Below are 19,271 nucleotides of genomic sequence, written 5' to 3'. Positions count from 1 at the left end.
ACCTTTCTGCCTGCTATCCTGGCCTGTGACTGAGAATGGAAATGTTGGACTACACCATAAAGCTACATTCTGGTGTACATGCAGGAGATTAGGATGACCTACCCACTGGAAGACAAACTGGAGGCAAAAAGTGACAGTGAATTGTTCACAGTTCCCCTTTGATGTAGTCTAGTTGGGGACTCCTTAGGAATCTCTTTCTGCCTGTGTCTTTTCCCTGATGATTGTTCATTAGCTCTCTTTGGCTGCCACCTCAGGATGGAGATCCAACTTGCTTGTATACCAGAACAGAATCCAAATTTTCAGTCAAGGCCTTATTTAGGGCATGGCTTATGTGTCTCCCCAGTAACACTGCTTATTGTCCCTTAGAAGTATCTGAATATATAAAAATGTTAGGATTTTCAAAGAACAGAAGGAACGAAGAATAATATTTATTTTTAATTATTTACATTTCTCTTGTGTGTTCTTTCAGGTACTGTCCTAATTGCAAGAAACATCAGCAAGCCACTAAGAAATTTGACCTCTGGTCACTTCCTCGTATTTTGGTAGTGCATTTGAAACGCTTCTCATACAACAGATACTGGAGGGATAAACTTGACACTGTGGTTGAATTCCCTATCAGGTAGGTTTTTCAGTTGCATTGGTGATCAGAACAAAAAAAAAATTGGTTGGTGCTCACTGATTGGAGAACGCAGCTTGGAACTGCAATCTTGGTTCCTGGGTTGGATTTTAGTCTTCAAAATGTGAGGAGCCAGAAGCATCAGTTCTGTAAGGCCCATTTCAATGGTAGATTAATATGTTATGGTGACACAGTGCACTAGAGGTCATGTCTGCTGCACAGTCAAAGAGCCTTAACAAAAATATGCATCCAGGACTTGATTTGGATATGGGATATATTAAGAGACAGCCAAAACAGTCATGCTCCTGGACCGGATCTTCCATCAGCTATTTCCGTTCACTAGAGTACATTGACATCTAATATTTCCTACATTATTCTGTAGCACTAAGATATGTATGACAAGCCCAGCTCTGAATCATGCAGCGTCAACTGTTGAGCTACTGTGTTCAAACATGTCTTCATGTGTTTTATTGGATGAGTTTTAGTTGGTTCAGCTCGAGGACGTGGACAAGGTGCTTGGACAGGTACGTGCAACCACTTCGATACTGGATCCTTGCCCCTCCTGGCTAATAAAAACTAGCAGGGATGGAACAGTTGGCTGGGCCAAGAAAGTGATAAACGCCTCTTTACGAGAGGGAGTGGTCCCTGGCTGTCTGAAAGAGGCGGCGGTGAGACCACTCCTGAAAAAACCTTCCTTGGACCCAGAAAATTTCAGCAGCTACAGACCTGTAGCGAATATTCCATTCCTGGGCAAGATCTTGGAGCGAGTGGTCGCCGGCCAGCTCCAGGCGCTATTGGATGAAACCGATTATCTAGATCCATTTCAATCAGGTTTCAGGCCTGGTTTCAGCACTGAGACGGCCTTGGTCGCCCTGTTTGATGACCTATGTCGGGAGAGAGACAGAGGGAGTGTAACTCTGTTGATCCTCCTTGATCTCTCAGCGGCTTTTGATACCATCGACCATGGTATCCTTCTGGAGAGGCTCGTGGAGTTGGGAGTTGGAGGCATTGCTTGGCAGTGGTTCCGCTCTTACTTAGCGGGTGCTTAGTGCTTGGGGAACATTGCTCGACGCCGTGGGTTCTCCAATGTGGGGTTCCGCAGGGGTCGGTTTTGTCTCCCATGCTTTTTAACATCTACATGAAGCCGTTGGGTGCAGTCATCAGGAGTTTTGGAGTGCGTTGCCATCAGTACGCTGATGACACGCAGCTCTACTTCTCCTTTTCATCATCTACAGGTGAGGCTGTCGATGTGCTGAACCGTTGCCTGGCCGCGACAATGGACTGGATGAGAACTAACAAACTGAGGCTCAATCCTGACAAGACTGAGATGCTGCTGGTGGATGGTTTCTCTGATCGGATGGTGGATACATATCCTGCCCTGGATGGGGTTACACTTCCCCTAAAGGAGCAGGTTCGTAGTCTGGGAGTCCTCTTAGACTCTTCCCTCTCATTCAAGGCTCATGTAGCCTCGGTGGCACGGAATGCGTTCTACCAACTTCGGTTGGTAGCCCAGCTACGTCCCTATTTGAGCAAGGAGGACCTCACATCAGTTGTACATGCTCTGGTAACCTCGCGTTTGGACTACTGCAACGTGCTGTACGTGGGGCTACCTTTGAAGACAGTTTGGAAGCTACAGCTAGTGCAAAATGCGGCGGCCAGATTGCTAACTAGGACCAAGCGGTTCGAGCATATAACACCTGTTCTGGCTCGCCTGCACTGGCTCCCAATATGCTTCCGGGCCAGATTCAAAGTGTTGGTATTGACCTATAAAGCCCTATATGGCACGGGACCACGATACCTGTTGGAACGCCTCTCCCGGTACGAACCAGCCCGTACACTACGGTCTTCTACAAAGGCCCTCCTCCGGGCCCCGAGTCATAAGGAGGCCCGGAGGGTGCTGACAAGATCTAGGGCCTTCTCAGTGGTGGCCCCCGAACTGTGGAATAGTCTCCCCGAGGAGGTGCGCTTGGCGCCAACACTATTATCCTTTCGGCGCCAAGTTAAAACCTTCCTCTTCTCCGAGGCATTTTAATCTTAATTTGAGTTAATTTTATGTTGTATTGATTTTAGTTGTGTTGTTTTTATATGCTCTGTTACATTGTATTCTGCGATTTTATTGTATTTGTGATTTTATTGTACTTTGTTCACCGCCCAGAGAGCTATTGCTAGTCGGGCGGTATACAAGCTGAATAAATAAATAAATTAAATAAATAAATAAAAACGTTACTTCAGATTAGGCCATACAGTCAGTTTATCTCGCATGGCAGTACACTGTGGGGATGCATTTGTACAGAGTGCCCCATGTGAACCAGGCTTTCCATAGTCCACAGGTGTGGTAATTGCTGCTTGTGGGTGACTTTAATGATTGCAACAACTGAAACATTTACCACTGCACTTGTAGAAGTCACCATGAAGTGTATTGTGTAAGTGCATTTCCTAAGACAATATCTGTGCAAATGCTTCCGTAGGGACATTGTGGAAGCACTGTAAAGAAATGAGGCTGATCTTGTGAACTGGCTCCCATGCTAGAAGTTATCAGCAGTGGGAGTGAAGCTAGATACTAAATAAAGGAATAACTGATAATTACAACAGAAGTATTAGGTGCACTGTCTATGGGCTAGTGGAAGTCTTTTAAGGGTTCATTGGCACCATATACTATTGTCACTGACTGACCTTTACTTTGTGACTCATTTGTAGGGATTTGAACATGTCTGAGTTTGTTTGTGACCCAGCAGCAAGCCCATATATGTATGATCTCATTGCTGTTTCCAATCACTATGGAGGCATGGGTGTGGGCCACTGTGAGTAACACTTTTGTTTTTGCTTATTGACTATATAACGTAAGATTTCAAAATGTACCTATTAGATAATATGCAAGCTAAAAGGAAGTGTGTGTGTAAGGTCTGACATAATTCAATGCAGGCTTCTATTTGTGGGGGGGGGACTTTTTGTTAGGCCTACACGGTGTGGCCTTAGGAGAACTTTAAGAGGAAAATTGAACTTAAGGCTTTATGGGGGCCAGAGTGCAAATGGCGAAAGACATGCTGTGAGGCTGATTGGGCATGAGTAAAACATCATAGCGGTGCCTACTGTGCAGCGGTGAGGGTAGCAAAGAAGGCCCTCTTCTCTGCATCCATCGCATCCTCAAGTAGCCGTCCACTGGAGCTTTTCCATATTGTCTGGGGTGTGTTGACATCAGCTCCAGAAAATGGAGTTTTAAACCTTTTGGAGGCCCACTGTGAATTGTTTGTGAGGCACTTTGAGGGTAAAGTTGCTCACCTCCGTAGCAATCCTGATACCCCATCGCCATCTACTGTAGTCCCCAGTGAGGTATCCAGTGCAACGTCTGCTGCAACTTCTTGGGAACGGTTTCAATTGATGAGGACAAGGTGCTTGCGACAATATGGCCAGCAACATGTCCTCTCAACCCTTGCACTTCTTGGCTTATTAAAGCTTGCCGAGGGGGGTTGACTGAGTGGTTCTAGGGTGTGGTCAATGCATCATTGTGGGAGGGAGTAGTTCCAGCCGCTCTGAAAGAGGCAGTGATTTGACCACTCCTGAAAAAGCCCACCCTGGACCATTTGGTTTGCAACAACTACCGCTTGGTCACAAATACCCCCTTCTTAGGGAAGGTGATTGAGAGGGTTGTGCTGCAGCAATTGCAAATACTCTTGGATGAAACAGATTATCTTGACCCATCCCAGTCTGGGTTCAGGCCTGGTTATAGGACTGAATCGGCCTTGGTTGCCCTGATGGATGACCTTTTTCGGAAGAAGGACAGGGGGAGTGCAACCCTGTTGTTCTTGATCTCTTGGTGGCTTTTGATATAATTGACCATGGTATCCTTCTGGGCCGATTTGGTGAGATGGGTATTGGAGGCACTGTTTTACAGTGGTTCCGATCATATCTCCAGGGTCGTTGTCAGAAAATAGCATTTGGCCACCTGGTGGTTGTGGTGTGGGGTGCTGCAGGGTACCATCTTGTCCCCAAAGCTGCTTAACTTCTACTGTATATGAAGCCCTTGGGAGCGGTCATCAGGAGGTTTGGGGCAAGGTGTCAGCAATACACTGATGATACCCAGCTCTGTTTCTCTGTAACATCTGAATCAGGAGAGGCCATACAAGCCCTGGACCGGTGCCCATACTGTGTGGTGGGCTGGATGAGGGCTAATAAACTGAGTCTGAATCCTAGCAAGATGGACACACTGTGGGTTGGTGGTTCCTGAGTTTGGATAATTGGTCAGTTGCCTGCTTTGGATAGGGTCGTACTCCCTCTGAAAGAGCAGGTTCGTAGTCTGGGGGTGCTCCTGGATCCATCTTTGTCACTAGAGGCCCAGGTGACTTCCGTGGCTAAGAGTGCTTTGGATGGTGGCCAATCTGTGGCCATTTCTGGACAGGGTTAGCCTGACCACTGTTGTCCATGCACTGGTAATCTCCAGGTTGGATTACTGTAATGCATTCTGTGTTGTTCTACCCTTGAGGTTGGTCCGGAGGCTCCAGCTGGTGCAAAATGCAGCAGCAAGGCTGCTCACTGGATCAGGTCACCCTTGATGTCACCCCTCTACTGAAAGAATTGCATGCTACCTATTAGCTACCAGGCTAAGTTCAAGGTTCTAGTTTTGGTGTACAAAGCCCTATGCAGCTTGAGACCAGGATACCTTAAATACTGTCTTATCCCTTGTATACCCAGTTGATCACTGTGCTGTGCAGGTGAGGGCCCACTGCAGATACCATCTTATCAGGAGGTCCATTCTGCACAACATAGGAAACCGACCTTTAGTGTAGTGGCACCTACCCTTTGGAATTCCCTCCCCTTAAATATTAGGCAGGCGCCATCTCTGTTATCTTTTTGGTGCCTACTGAAGACCTTCCTCTTTCAACAAGCCTTTTTAGGTAGAAACCTTATCCTAGTCTGCATCTGTGTTGGAACTGCTTTTTAATATATTTTAACCCTTTTTAAACGTTTTTAAAGCTTTTTTAATGGTTGTTGTGTTTTAATATATTTTAAAGTCTGTTTTTATGATGTTTTAAAGTGTTTTTAGTCCTTGTGTTTGCCACCCTGGGATCCTACGGGGAGAAAGGGCAGGATATAAATCAAATAGATAAATAAATACATAATATGGGCAGGGAAATACAGTTCTTCAGATAAGATGCTCTGATGGATGGAGCTATAACTTGTCAAAATAAATTGAGGCTACGATTTCACAAAACAGGAGCAGAGTTGATTTGGGTTTCAGGATTTATAGATGCTGATGCTGATTAGAATGTACCACCTCCTTTCATTTCAAGAAGAAATGCCAGTAAACAAAAGCCAACAGCAGAAGAATAAGAATAAAACCTGTGTTTCTGAGTACCATAAGCTATTTGTTGCTTTTTCCTGCTGGTTGCTATCCAATGGTCCAGAACAATGAGTTGCTTTCTACTTCATCAACTGGGAAGTGGGCTTTTTTGAAGAAAGACTAGGGACTGGTTTGTGAAGCACTTTCTATTTCCCTCTCTGAAGCTAGTCCGTTGTCTGCTGCTACAGTAAAAGGTCTAATATACACTCCTCAAATATGGTCTTGGCTTTTGAGCAGTGTCTATCCATCACTGATTACTAAATGCAGTCTCCTTCTCAGTCAGCGGAGGAGTGGAGCAGACAGGAATGAGTTAGCTCCTCCTGGAGGCAGAGTCAACACAAGAAAAAAGATTAGTTGGTGGCCAGCCGGAAGGGGGAAGGAACTTTCTTCCCCTCCTCAGTTCTTGACACTGCTTTCAGCCAGTAACAGAGTCAGCCTATTCTTCCTGGGTCCCTATAAGGGATTCGGGAACAGTTTAGTTGTTTTTGCCCTTCTCAGAGAGTACTTATTCTTTGGCTGCAGATGCAGCACACAGTCTTTTTGCCTCTCTCTTATTTCATTCCCCACCCATCAGTGATTAGGCAGATTCAGCGGAGGAAGAGAGGGGTTGTTTCTGAGAGGCACAGGAAGCACCTGGACATGGTGGAGGCCGGGATTTGTCCCGCATCCCCCCTGTGGTCCTTTGTTGGAATGTTCTTCTGCAATCCCAAGGAGAGGGAAGCTTCTCCTGGAGCATTACTACTGCGGAGCTGAGGAGGAAGAGGGACTGGTCCTTCCCTATCCCAAACTCCTGTAGAGCTGGAGACGCGCCTCTGCAACACGCCTCTGCAATGTGCAGTAACCACATATGCCGTTTTTTCAGCTGCAGCTGCCAGGCATCTTTTCTTATCGGGGGGGGGGAGACTGTCCACTGCAGCTTCTTTCCTCCTGGGCCAGGTTTTCAAGCTATGCCTAGTGGGGTACGCAGCCTGTCTTACGCCTCAGCCAAGGAAGATGATGGGTCTCTAAGTGGGGAGGAATCTGCTGCTCAGCTAAGTAATCCCCTAGCTACCTTCCCTTCAGTGGCAGGTGCCATGTTAGGCTCCTCACCCCATATAGTTAGGTTTTTCCAGCTCCCTACTTCTCAGCCAGGTGCGGGGAAGAGGCCCACATGACTCCAGCTGAAAAAAGCATGCCAAATCCTGCCTCTATCTCGATGGCCATGTTGGCCTGGTTTAACAAGGCCATGATGAGGGAGGCAAGTACTTCCTTAGCCAAGCATTGGGCCCACTCGTACAGGCAGAAAGGCCTCAAGAACCCTCGGGCCTGATGCCAAGCTTATTTCTTGGGACCAAGACTGCTGTCCACAAGCAAGGAGCTGATACTCTGCCAGACGGATTTAAAGTTCCTGAACTGCTTACTACAGACACTGGGATGTTAAGGCATCTATTCCTTCCACGTCTGGCGTCGCATACCTGGAGAAGAATCTCCTTACCTGCCAATTGCAACTGGTGGCAAAGAGGTCCACTTGAATTCAGCCGAAACGTGCCACTATCTGATGAAAGACCCCCAGGTGAAGCATCCATTCTCCCTGATTCAGTTTTTCGTGACTGAGCCAGTCTGCTTGGCTGGTGTCCTCCTCCTTGAGATATTCTGCCGCTATAGAGTCCACATTCTTCTCTGCCCCCTGGAAGAGGAGAGATGCTTCCTTCTGGAGAAGGTGGGAGCATGTGCCCCCTTGACAGTTTAAATAAGATTTGGCCGACACGTCTGTTCTGATGAGCACCGCTCCTAACTGTCTGCCCTCTGCAAAGTGTCTGAAGGCCAGACGGATTGCTTGAAGTTTGAGAAGATTGATCGGCAGTATGGATTCCTGTGACGACCATGTGCCCTGAAACATCTGACCAGCGCAGATGGCTCCCCACCCTGATAGGCTGGCATCTGACCTGATCAGGGTCTGAGGAGGATTCTGGAATGGAACACCTCTTAACAAGTTGGGTTCGTGAGTCCACCAGACCAGCAACTGCCGAACCCATGGTGACAGAGCTACTTTGTGATGCTGTCTGGATGCTATGTCGCTTTGGAAGGGTAGGAGTGCCCGCTGAAGTGTGCAGGAATGATGACGTGCCCATGGTGTAGTTTGGAATGTGGAGACCATCAATCCTAGAAGCGCTGCTAATTCCATTAGGTCTGCTGAGTTGGAGGACAGGTATCCAATGCTGCTTTGCATATCCTGTTGACTCTTTCTTGGAACAACCTTAAGAGGCCCTTGCGTGAGTCTATAGTTGCTCCCAGATGTATTATGTGTCGAGACAGAAAGAGGTGACTCTTGGATTCATTGATTAGGAAGCCGTGGTCCTTTAGACAGGCCAAGGTGATATGGAGGTCCTCCCAGGCCTTGTGCAATGATGGAGAGCGGATCAGAAAGTCGTCCAAGTAAGGGAAGAGATGAATTCCATGTCCTGAGATGTGCCCCCAAGGCAACCACGATCTTCGCGAATGCCCTGGGGGCAGATGACAGGCCAAATGGCCAGCCCTGAATTGATAATGGTCTTGTCCCATTGTGAACCGAAGGTATCGCCTGTGAGGTGGGAAGATTGGGACGTGAAGGTAGGCCTCCTTCAGGTTGATAGACGAGAGAAAATCACCCTTCCTTAGGGTCTCCTTGATTGAAAGTAAGGTGTAAGGTGTTCATGCGAAACTTGTGTTATTTTAAGAATCTCTTTAGACCCTTGGGGTCTAGTACCACCCTGAATGATCCGTCTTTTTTCGCGACTTGATAGGTATAACTGAAACTTGGTGGGATGACTCCCATGACTGGAATACAGTAATTGAAGGATATAACTTGTTCAAAAAGAACAGAAGGAATAAAAAGGGAGGTGGAGTCGCACTATATGTTAAAAACATATATCCCTGCACAGAAATTCAGGAAGATGAGCTTGGTAGCTCCACCAAGAGTATCTGGATTAAAATTAATGGGGTAAGTAATAAAAGGAATGTGGTGCTTGGAGTCTACTACCGACCACCCAATCAAGGAGAAGACGAGAATGTAACTTTTGAAAAGCAAATTGCCAATGTTTCGAGGAGGCATGATGTAGTAGTAATGGGGGACTTCAATTATCCCGATATCTGTTGGGAGACAAATTCTGCCAAACACAGCCCCTCCAAGAAATTTCTGACTTGTGTTAGAGATAACTTTCTTCTACAGAAAGTGGAGGAAGCAACCAGAGGATCAGCTATCCTGGACTTGATTCTAACCAATAGAGATGATTTGGTGGATGAAGTGGCGGTTACGGGAACTCTGGGGGAAAGTGACCACACCATACTTGAATTTGTGATTTTAACAGAAGCAAAAGCTGAGAGTAGCCATACGCGCACCCTGGACTTCAGAAAAGCTGATTTTAATAAACTCAGAACAATTGTAAGTATGGTTCCATGGCAAGCAACCCTAATGAGAAAAGGAGTCCAAGATGCGTGGGAGTTTCTAAAAAAGGAAATTCTAAAAGCGAAATGGCAAGCAATTCCAACAAGGAAAAAAGGGGGAAAACAGCAGAAGAAGCTAATGTGGCTTCACATAAAGCTTAGAGATGACCTGAAAACAAAAAAAGACACATACAGGAAGTGAAAGAAGGCCAGGCCACAAAGGAAGGGGCCAGGCAGGTATCATGGAATTGCAGGGATGGTGTCAAGAAGGCTAAAGCTGAGAATGAGCTGAGGTTAGCAAGCAGTGCTAAAAGCAACAAAAAAGCTTTCTTAAGGTATATCCATAGTAAAAGAAAAGAAATGGTGGCACAGCTACTCAGTGAGGAAGGCAAAATGATAACAGATGACAAAGAAAAGGCAGAAGTGCTCAATTCCTACCTTGGCTCAGTCTTCTCCCAAAAAAGGGTCTGTGACCCCCCCAGGAAACATGAAGCAGAAGGGGCAGGATTGGAGCTTGAGCTTGACAGACAAACGGAGGAATACCTAATCACTTTGAATGAGTTCGAATCGGCAGGGCCCAATAAACTGCATCCTAGAGTATTGAAGGAACTGGCTGAAGAACTCTCAAAACCGTTGTCTATATCTTTGTGAAATCATGGAGGACTGGTGAAGTGCCGGATGACTGGAGGAGAGCTAATGTTGTCCCTATCTTCAAAAAGGGCAAAAGAGGAACCGGGGAACTACAGACCAGTCAGCCTAACATCAATCCCTGGAAAAACTCTGGAGCAGGTTATAAAGCAAGTCAATCTGTAAGCACCTTGAAAACAATGCAGCGATTACTAGGAGCCAACATGAATTTATGAAGAACAAATCCTGCCAAACTAATCTCGTTTTTTGATCGGGTAACCTCCCTTGTAGACTGTGGGCATGCTGTAGACATAATATATCTCGACTTCAGCAAAGCTTTTGACAAAGTGCCCCATGATATTCTGAGTAGCAAGCTAGCTAAATGTGGGCTAGATGGAACAACTATTAGATGGATCCACAGCTGGCTCCAGAATCGTACTCAAAGAGTGCTTATCAATGGTTTCTTCTCAAACTGGGCGGAAGTAATGAGTGGGGTACCACAGGGCTCGGTCCTGGGCCCCGTGCTCTTTAACATTTTTATTAACAACTTGGATGAGGAGGTACAAAGCATGCTTATCAAATTTGCAGATGATACAAAATTGGGGGGCATAGCTAATACTGTGGAAGACAGAAACAAAATTCAAAGGGACCTTGATAGACTGGAGCATTGGGCTGAAAACAACAAAATGAAATTCAACAGGGATAAATGAGAAGTTCTACATTTAGGAAAAAGAAACCAAATGCAGTTATAAGATGGGGGATCCTTGGCTCACCCATACAACATGTGAGAAGGATCTTGGAATTGTCGTTGATCGCAAGCTGAATATGAGTCAACAGTGTGATGTGGCTGCAAAAAAGGCAAATGCTATATTAGGCTGCATTAACAGAAGTATAGTTTCCAAATCGCGCGAAGTATTAGTTCCCCTCTATTCAGTACTGGTTAGGCCTCATCTTGAATATTGCGTCCAGTTCTGGTCTCCACACTTCAAGAAGGATGCAGACAAACTGGAACAGGTTTAGAGGAGGGCGACAAGGATGATCGGGACTAGAAACAAAGCCCTATGAGGAGAGACTGAAAGAACTAGGCATGTTTAGCCTGGAGAAGAGAAGACTGAGGGGAGATATGATAGTACTCTTTAAGTACATGAAAGGTTGTCACACAGAGGAGGGCCAGGATCTCTTCTCGATCATTCCAGAGTGCAGGACACGGAATAATGGGCTCAAGTTTCAGGAAGCCAGGTTTCAACTGGACACCAGGAAAAACTTCCTAACTGTTAGAGCCATACGAAAATGGAACCAATTACCTAGAGAGGTAGTGGGCTCTCCGACACTGGAGGCATTCAAGAGGCAGCTGGACAGCCATCCGTCAGGAATGCTTTGATTTGGATTCCTGCATTGAGCAGGGGGTTGGACTTGATGGCCTTATAGGCCCCTTCCAACTCTACTATTCTATGTTTTTATGAAGAACAGAGAGTAATTTCCCAAAAATCTCTCCCCTGCCTGGACTTTCTCTATAGCTTCAATTTGTATGAGATGGGAGACCACCTGCAAAACTCTTTCCCTCTTGAGTGGAGAAACTGAGAGGAGATGGAATGAATCTCGCTGGAGGGGGTGGAAGTGAACTCCAACCATAAGCCGTACCGAAGGGTGAGAAGCAGGGCTGTGGAGTCGGTATGTCAAACCTTCAACTCCGACTCCTCTATTTTTCTACTGTCCGACTCCTTTATAAATGGCAAAGGTATATTAATTTATTAAAATATTAATTTTATTTTGAAGTTGGAGTCGGTACATTTTTACTTACTCTGAGTCCACCCAAAATTGCTTCTGACTCCACGACTGTGACTTCACAGCCTTGGTGAGAAGGACCCATTGATCTGAAGACGTGTCCTTCCACTGGTGAGCAAAGCGTTGGAGACGACCCCCCACTGGCGAGATGGAGACGTCAGAATTTATTTTCCCGTGACTGGGACCAAAATCTCAATTGACTGGGAAAGTGTTGAGCTTTAGGGAGGTTGCGTTGTCTGTTCCAGAAGGGATGGTTGGAGCAAGTGTCCTTCAGTCTTCCATATGGCCTTGAGCCTCAGAAGGACTGAGACAACTAATATGGGTGGAATGAGCATCGAAAGGACTTTCTGTCATCCCTTTTCTTGGAGGACAGCATTGACTTTTTCTTTTCCTTAGTCTCCAAGACATTAGGTAGAGCATCATCCCCAAATAACTTGCCTCCCACATAAGGCTCTGAGGCAAGATTTGAATGGGCTGTACGGTCTGCCTCCCAGTGACGCAGCCAAAGGGTTCTTCGCATGAAGACACCTGCTGCCAATGACCTTGCTGCAAACTGCATAGCATCCATGGATGTATCTGCCATAAAGGTAACTGCCCGAGAGACCTTCAGTAGAGACTTGCGTACCTGGGCCGCGTCTTGCTGTGGGCCGTCCAGCAGGTCTTCCAACCAGAGGAGGGAGGCTGAAGCAAACATCGAGGAGGCTGCCGCTATCCTGATTGAGAGTACACTAGTCTCATGCAGCCTTCTAAGCCCGATCCATCTTGTGCTCAATGGTATCTCTAAGGTGCACATCCGAGTCCAGATTCAAAGATGGATTCAGCAAATTCACAGTGGGCGCGTCTATGAGAGGGACTTTAGTTGGTCCATGATAGGCTGTTTAAGCGTATATTTGTTGGCTATCGAGACCGACTTCTTTAATTGTAACGGGATGTCAAACTCTGACTTGAGCACCTTTGGGAGAAGAGAAGAGAGCTTCAGCACCCTAGATTTAGGCTTCAGATCCAGACACACTGCTGAGACCCTCGATGTAGAGGGAGCAGGAGGATCCTCTGTAGAAGTGAGAGTAAGGGCTTCCATTGCCTTGCATAGCAGAGGAAGGAAATGTGGCTCCTAAAATATCTTAGTGGATGAAATCTCCTCAGATTGTGACTCTCCACTCTATTCCTCTTCATCCAAGATCATTATGTTGCTGTCTAGGTCAAGAGGTGTCTGTTCCAGGGGCTGAAGGTGCCTGCCCTGAGCTGTGGCATAGGGATCTGGAGATGCACGGTTAGTTACAGGAAGTGGGGTTGCAGGTGAGCGGCCTGTAGGCGGGCCCTGCAAAGGCTGTGATCCAGATGGAGCCTGAGAGGGTGAGGGCGCTGATACTTCCTGCGAACTCGAGGAATAGATGGGGAGGACAAATCTCTAGCCAGATCCATTAAGAGGGAATCCCTGAGTTGTTCCTTCAGTTGTTGAATTGAGTGAGCTGAGAGGTGTAACTGAATAGGCTGAGCTTGAGAGTAAGAAGACTGGAACCTTTGCCCCCCCACCTCTTGAATCTGATGCACAAGGATTGGTTCTTCCAAAAAGCCTGTGAAGGCTTCAGGAGAGGAGGTGGTGGAAAAACTAGTGTCCAAAGAAGGGTGAGGCTGACTGCCTTCCTAGTCCGGCGGGACTAGGACTAGGGACTAGTTGTGGGAAAACAATGGTGCCCGTCCATCGCTTCCCTCTACCTCTGAAGCGCAGGAAAAAAGGGCTGGCTGTTGGCGAAGGGCACGAAAAGCCTCCTCCGGAAAGGCAGGTGCGGACGTTAAGGCGGCTGCCACTGTGGCTTGCTCCCAACAGAGACTGAATCGATGCTGGCGGGCGAGGGAGGGTGGATGCCTGAAGAGGCCAAAGGGGGGGGGGCTGGCGTATCCTTGCTACGAAGCAAACTTCCAAGGGAAGGAACACAAGGTCTTTTTTTTTTAACTGGAAGGGAAAGGTTAGTACAAAAGACAGAACAAACAGTAAAGGGAATAACACCAATCACTGAAATAACGCAAAAACAGCACACAAGAAAACAATACAGGCCTGAACCAACAGAGGCAGAGAGAGTCCAACCTTGTTCAGTGAAGGCAAAAGAAAACTGAGGCAGGAACAGGCACAGACCAGGAACGGACCTGCGAAAAAACTTCAACAGTGCTCTTTTGCCTTCAACCGCTAGGTGGAGCTAGCTACCCACCTGATACCTTTTACATGCACAGGAGAAAAATCAAAGCTACACCTTCCCTCACAGCAATTCCCCTACTTTTTTTGAACATTAACGTTTTCTTTAAGTTTTTCATATCAGCAGCAAATGTGCAACACAAAGAAAAACAGGCATTACACTTGCATCAGAAAAGTGTAATAAACCATAAACAAAAACAAAGTATTACATGTCCTAACTACATCATCTTTAACTCGGAGAAAGGTCACATTTTCCACAAACGTAGAGACTTTTACGAGGACTGAGACCAAAAGTGTTTCATTAAAAGACCAAACAAAAAGGATTGTTGAGCTATTGGTAGTTTTGTTATACCACTTTGGCAAGCATCTCAACAAACGTTCTGTTATAGTATCACTAGAGTGCTTGCCACCTTAAAGAAATGGGGGAAGTGCCATAGTTCAGTGGTGGAGCATCTGCTTTGCCTGCAGATGGTCTTAGGTTCAATCCTCAACATCCTCAATAGGGCTGGGAGAGATTCCCTGCCTGAAACCTTGGAGAACCACTGCCAGTCAGTGTAGACATTACTGTGATAGATGGGCCAATGGTCTGATTCTGTATTCTTGAACCAAAAGCCTTTTCCCTCCTATGCAAGGCTACTAAATCAGGGCTCTCTTCTCTTATCCCTGCTGTACCTCCAATGTATTTGTACTACTGCAGGATTGAAGCTAGCAGTTCTGTAGTGCTAACAAGGAAGTTGCTCCTGTTGCCCAAAAAATATTGTCTGCAAGTCACATACAATTGAGCTGTTTTAAGATTTGCCACATATTTGGCACAGAGAGGATACATGTTTAAGGCCCAAGTCAAAATGTTTTTCTGATTTCAAGTTGTTGTTGGCACTTAATGATTGATTCATGCTCCTTTTGGTTCTTGCGCTTTTGGTCAGCCAACTGGTCTAGCAAAAAGAAAGTTGTTCTTTTTAGATTCATGTTAAATGGCATTGTGGCTTATCAGTGCTTGTAAATCTGACTCCATAGCTCTAAAGCAAGCCCATTTTGTTGTCTCCTCTGCTTTCCTGGCAGATACTGCATATGCTAAGAATAAAGTCAATGGCAAATGGTACTACTTTGATGATAGCAGTGTGTCTCCAGCATCCGAAGAGCAAATAGTGGTATGTATTTAAAGTGAACTGAGTACACCTTAATGTACCCTCTTACTTTTGGAATTACAGAGCTGTTGCTAGTCACCTAAAGGCTCAGACCCACAACACACATTTGCATAAGTGCATAGTGTATCACTGCGCACATTAAGATGATAAGTGGCTGGTGATCTCACTGGCACTGCACAATGCAATGTGCCCAGCTGCTATGTAAGAAAAGTGTTTCTTAAAAAGGAGGACAGGAAATCTGGGGCTCAGGCCTCCTCAACTACCCCCTAACAATGTCCCTGAATTAACATATGCAGCTGCTAAATCAACAGAATGGCAAGGTAAGAATGGAGTTTGCAGTCTGTTTTCTAATGATAATGGATGTCATACACATGGAAACCTATAAGGAACATGGAACAGAATACAGCTCTATATGACTTGGTCATATTTTTGTGACACCTATTTGCCTAAATCACTTTCAGGAATAAGGGCTGTAGAACAGGGTTAGCCAACAGAATACCGTCCAAATGTTGACTACAATTTCCATCAGCTACAGCCATTATGGTGAATGGTCAGGGATATGGGAGTTGTAGTCCAGAACATGTAAAGTGCATCAAGTTTGGGGAGGTTGCTGTAATCTACAGAACCATTGTAGAGCTGGGTATTGATACTGGGGCTCCTGCTGTGTGTAAGCTTGGAGACAATCCCATTATTAGACTTTCATTCTTCATTGTATCTCTCTCTCCTTGTCTTGCAGACAAAAGCAGCATATGTACTATTCTACCAACTCAGAGATGGCATGCTGAAGGGAAACCCATCTCCCTGCACAAGCATTGAGCTGAAATCAGAGGAATGTGATGGCATGGATACTAACTGAACCTATGTGGTGGAGTTGAAACGAGTCACGTTGCTTAATTTGAAAATGCATCCGAGAACTGATTTTGTAAGACTCAAACGAGAAGTCCAGTACAGAAGGAGTCAGTGAGCAGTAAAAATGGAAACACAGGGGAAGCAATAAGATGTCAAGCACTTGGGTATATCGTAGCCAAAGAGTTTTAAACCAACTATATCTTAGCTGTTCAATCAAGGGTTCTCTAAATATGACCATGTATTCTGGCAGATACTGTGTGGAACCAGGGATTATGCTGTTTGACTGGAGCAATGCATGTCAGGAAAGAGGTGCTGGGTTGTAAGAGGAAACTCAAAAGTGATTGTAAGTAGGTTCGAACTCTGTGGTTCGAACTCTGTGCATTGTAGAAAATGCATGAGCTTTGAGGTAACTATGTACCGCAGAAGTGAACATTTGGCACAAGTTTCAATCTTGTGTAGCACATCTTGCCACCAAGTCCACTGCTGATAAGGCATGGTGAGCTTGTGCTTTTTAAAAAACAAAAATTTAAAAATTGCATGTTTGTCCTGGCCCATTGTGTCCTATACAGAAGTCTGCTGTAACCAGCATCTCACAAATAAAGCACTTATTTAAGATTAAAGAAATAATCCCAAAGATGAACTCTGCCCCTCCCCAATCTTTCCAACAGTATTGTTCATGAGACCTGTTCTTCACCAAAATCCTCTGGAACATTTATTTGCTCTAACTCTCAATCTTTTTAGTAGAGGTCACATGGTAACCTACATACTTTATTCGTATGTCTCATTAGGGAGCTGCAACAACTTTCCTTGACAGCTGTTGAGATTCAGTCTCCAATTGTGTTCTGTTTTTGTACAGTTTTAGCAGTGCCAGGAAAAGTTCGGAGACCATAATATCTTGAAGGCTACACAGGAATGGATATCCAGTGGCTTGTCTCCTTTTAGATGTTCTCATATCTATTTTTCTTTCTAGCCATTTTAATTCTGTTTCCTTGTGTAATCTGCTGTTGCCCTTGTACCTCCTTAGGCATTTTTCCCATTGGTTGAGAAATGCAAGACAAAATGTTGTTTGACTCATTCCTACCCACATCCACTTCTCTAAACCTCTGCGTATTAGAGTAGGGCCTATAATTATACCCATCAAAGCAGGATGAAAGACAAGGGCCTTCTAGGGAAGGAGCTTTCTGGTAACACCATAGAATTCCATGTGCACAGCTATGACGGCTTGAGACATTTGTTGTTTAAACATCATGGGTTTGAAGCCATCTTGCCACCTATGTAAGGGTGTTTCAGTTTTGCTCTGAACACGTTCTCAAAGATTCTCTTCAGCAAAAGTAAGAAATGTTCCTTTCCTAGACTGGTTCTGTGCTAATCTTGATCTGTACAATACCAGGCAAGGGGTAACCAATGGTAGAGTCCGGGCACATCATTTTAGCAGAATTGGTTAAAAGTAATCAAGTGTTCATTTAGGTTATAGCAGAAGAGTCCTCTTTGCTGTCACCTGCATTCTGCTCACTGACAATCTTCCAGTGATTACTATACAGACCTCTAAAGTAGTCCTTCTAAAATACTGAAATTTGAGTTTGGTTCAGTTCTTGATGCTTCTGGATTTTTTTAATTGGTTTGAGGGCTTGCCTCAACTGGATATTATTTTCCTGTGCACTTGGGATGGTGGGTGGGGTAAGGGTTGGAATTATTTAAAGGCTAAGTTCAAACTGTAGCATTGCACTGTTTTGTTTTTGTTTTTTCCTGTTTTTCTGGGTTATGTTTTCTTTGGAATGTAACATTTGGACAGAAAAGGAAACAAATATTTAAAAGCAAAGGACAATTTCATGTAACCGTATGTATTTCTGTTACATACTGATTGCAGCAATCTTTTCACTGCTCTTAGTATGGTCAGAGCACATTTGTGTTTAAGTGAGTTTTGGGCTCCTGAACTAAATTTCTTCCAAATGCTGTAAAGATGGTATTAGGGATCTGGATTTGCCTCTGACCAGGCTGGATCCTAGCTGGTGTGTACATTCTGTATAGTGTCAAAGTATGTTTTTAGACTAGCACTTTGTAAGTTACTTGCTTTACTGTATAAAGGACAAAAATAAAAATGAGTGGATTGCGCTGAGTGTGGACTTTCTGTTGTTTCTCCATGGTGAATAGGGATTTTGAATAGATCCTCAAACCTGCATCCCTGCTTGTTAAATGGTTGTCTCTGTCAAACATTGCCAATATTATAGCAGCTTTGTATAGAATCTGTATTGGAATATGGTGGTGCCCTGCAATCTTAGTGTATTTAGTAGTCCACCAAATTCATAACGTTCACATGAGCTGTTCCTGCTTCTAATTCTTGAGCCGGAATTGCATATATCCAGTGTTCATAGAATCATAGACTAGTAGGGTTGGAAGGGGCCTACAAGGCCATCAAGTCCAACCCCCTGCACAATGCAGGAATCCAAATCAAAGCATTCCCAACAGATGGCTGTCCAGCTGCCTCTTGAATGCCTCCAGTGTCGGAGAGCCCACTACCTCTCTAGGTAATTGGTTCTATTGTCGTATGGCTCTAACAGTTAGGAAGCTTTTCCTGGGGTCCAGTCGAAATCTGGCTTCCTGCAACTTGAGCTCATTATTCCGTGTCCTGCACTCTGGGACGATCGAGAAGAGATCCCGGCCCTCCTCTGACAACCTTTCATGTACTTGAAGAGTGCTATCATATCTCCCCTCATTCTTCTCTTCTCAAGGCTAAACATGCCCAGTTCTTTCAGTCTCTCCTCATGGGGCTTTGTTTCCAGTGTCCTGATCATCTTTGTTGCCCTCCTCTGAACCCGTTCCAGTTTGTCTGTATCCTTCTTGAAGTGCGGAGACCAGAGCTGGACGCAGTATTCAAGATGAGGCCTAACCAGTGCTGAATAGAGGGGAACTAATACTTCACACAAATTGGAAACTATACTTCTGTTAATGCAGCCTAATATAACGTTTGCCTTTTTTGTAGCCACATCACACTGTTGACTCACATTCAGCTTGTGATTAACGACAATTCCAAGATCCTTCTCGCATGTCGTACTGCTGAGCCAGGTATTCCCCATCTTATAACTGCATTTGGTTTCTTTTTCCTAAGTGTAGAACTTTGCAAATATCCCTGTTGAATTTCATTTTGTTGTTTTCAGCCCAATGCTCCAATCTATCAAGGTCCCTTTGAATTTTCTTTCTGTCTTCCACGGTATTAGCTATGCCCCCCAATTTTGTATCATCTGCAAATTTGATAAGCATGCTTTGTACCTCCTCCTCCAAGTCATTAATAAAAATGTTAAAGAGCACGGGGCCCAAGAC

At 45.2% G+C, this 19,271-nt stretch overlaps 1 protein-coding gene across 4 annotated transcripts in view; it reads left to right on the top strand.

The window, feature by feature from the left end:
- Nucleotides 1–18,069, top strand: part of USP4 (ubiquitin specific peptidase 4) — a 60,136-nt gene extending 42,067 nt beyond the window's left edge. The window contains exons 19-23 of one of the 4 annotated variants that reach the window (XM_061617753.1): nt 470–619; nt 3,314–3,417; nt 12,967–13,038; nt 15,019–15,107; nt 15,841–18,069. In XM_061617753.1, the coding sequence (XP_061473737.1) occupies nt 470–619; nt 3,314–3,417; nt 12,967–13,038; nt 15,019–15,107; nt 15,841–15,960 (535 nt within the window). In that variant the 3' untranslated portion in view covers nt 15,961–18,069. Of the gene's footprint in view, nt 1–469; nt 620–3,313; nt 3,418–11,500; nt 11,720–12,164; nt 12,233–12,966; nt 13,039–15,018; nt 15,108–15,840 lie in introns of those variants that run through there. The other 3 variants (XM_061617754.1, XM_061617757.1, XM_061617756.1) reach the window with 3 other exon arrangements.
- The last annotated feature ends 1,202 nt before the right edge of the window (nt 18,070–19,271 follow it).

This window comes from Rhineura floridana, chromosome 3 (assembly GCF_030035675.1).
Source record: "Rhineura floridana isolate rRhiFlo1 chromosome 3, rRhiFlo1.hap2, whole genome shotgun sequence".
Taxonomy (NCBI): domain Eukaryota; kingdom Metazoa; phylum Chordata; class Lepidosauria; order Squamata; family Rhineuridae; genus Rhineura; species Rhineura floridana.
This window is presented reverse-complemented; position numbering and strand designations above follow the sequence as displayed.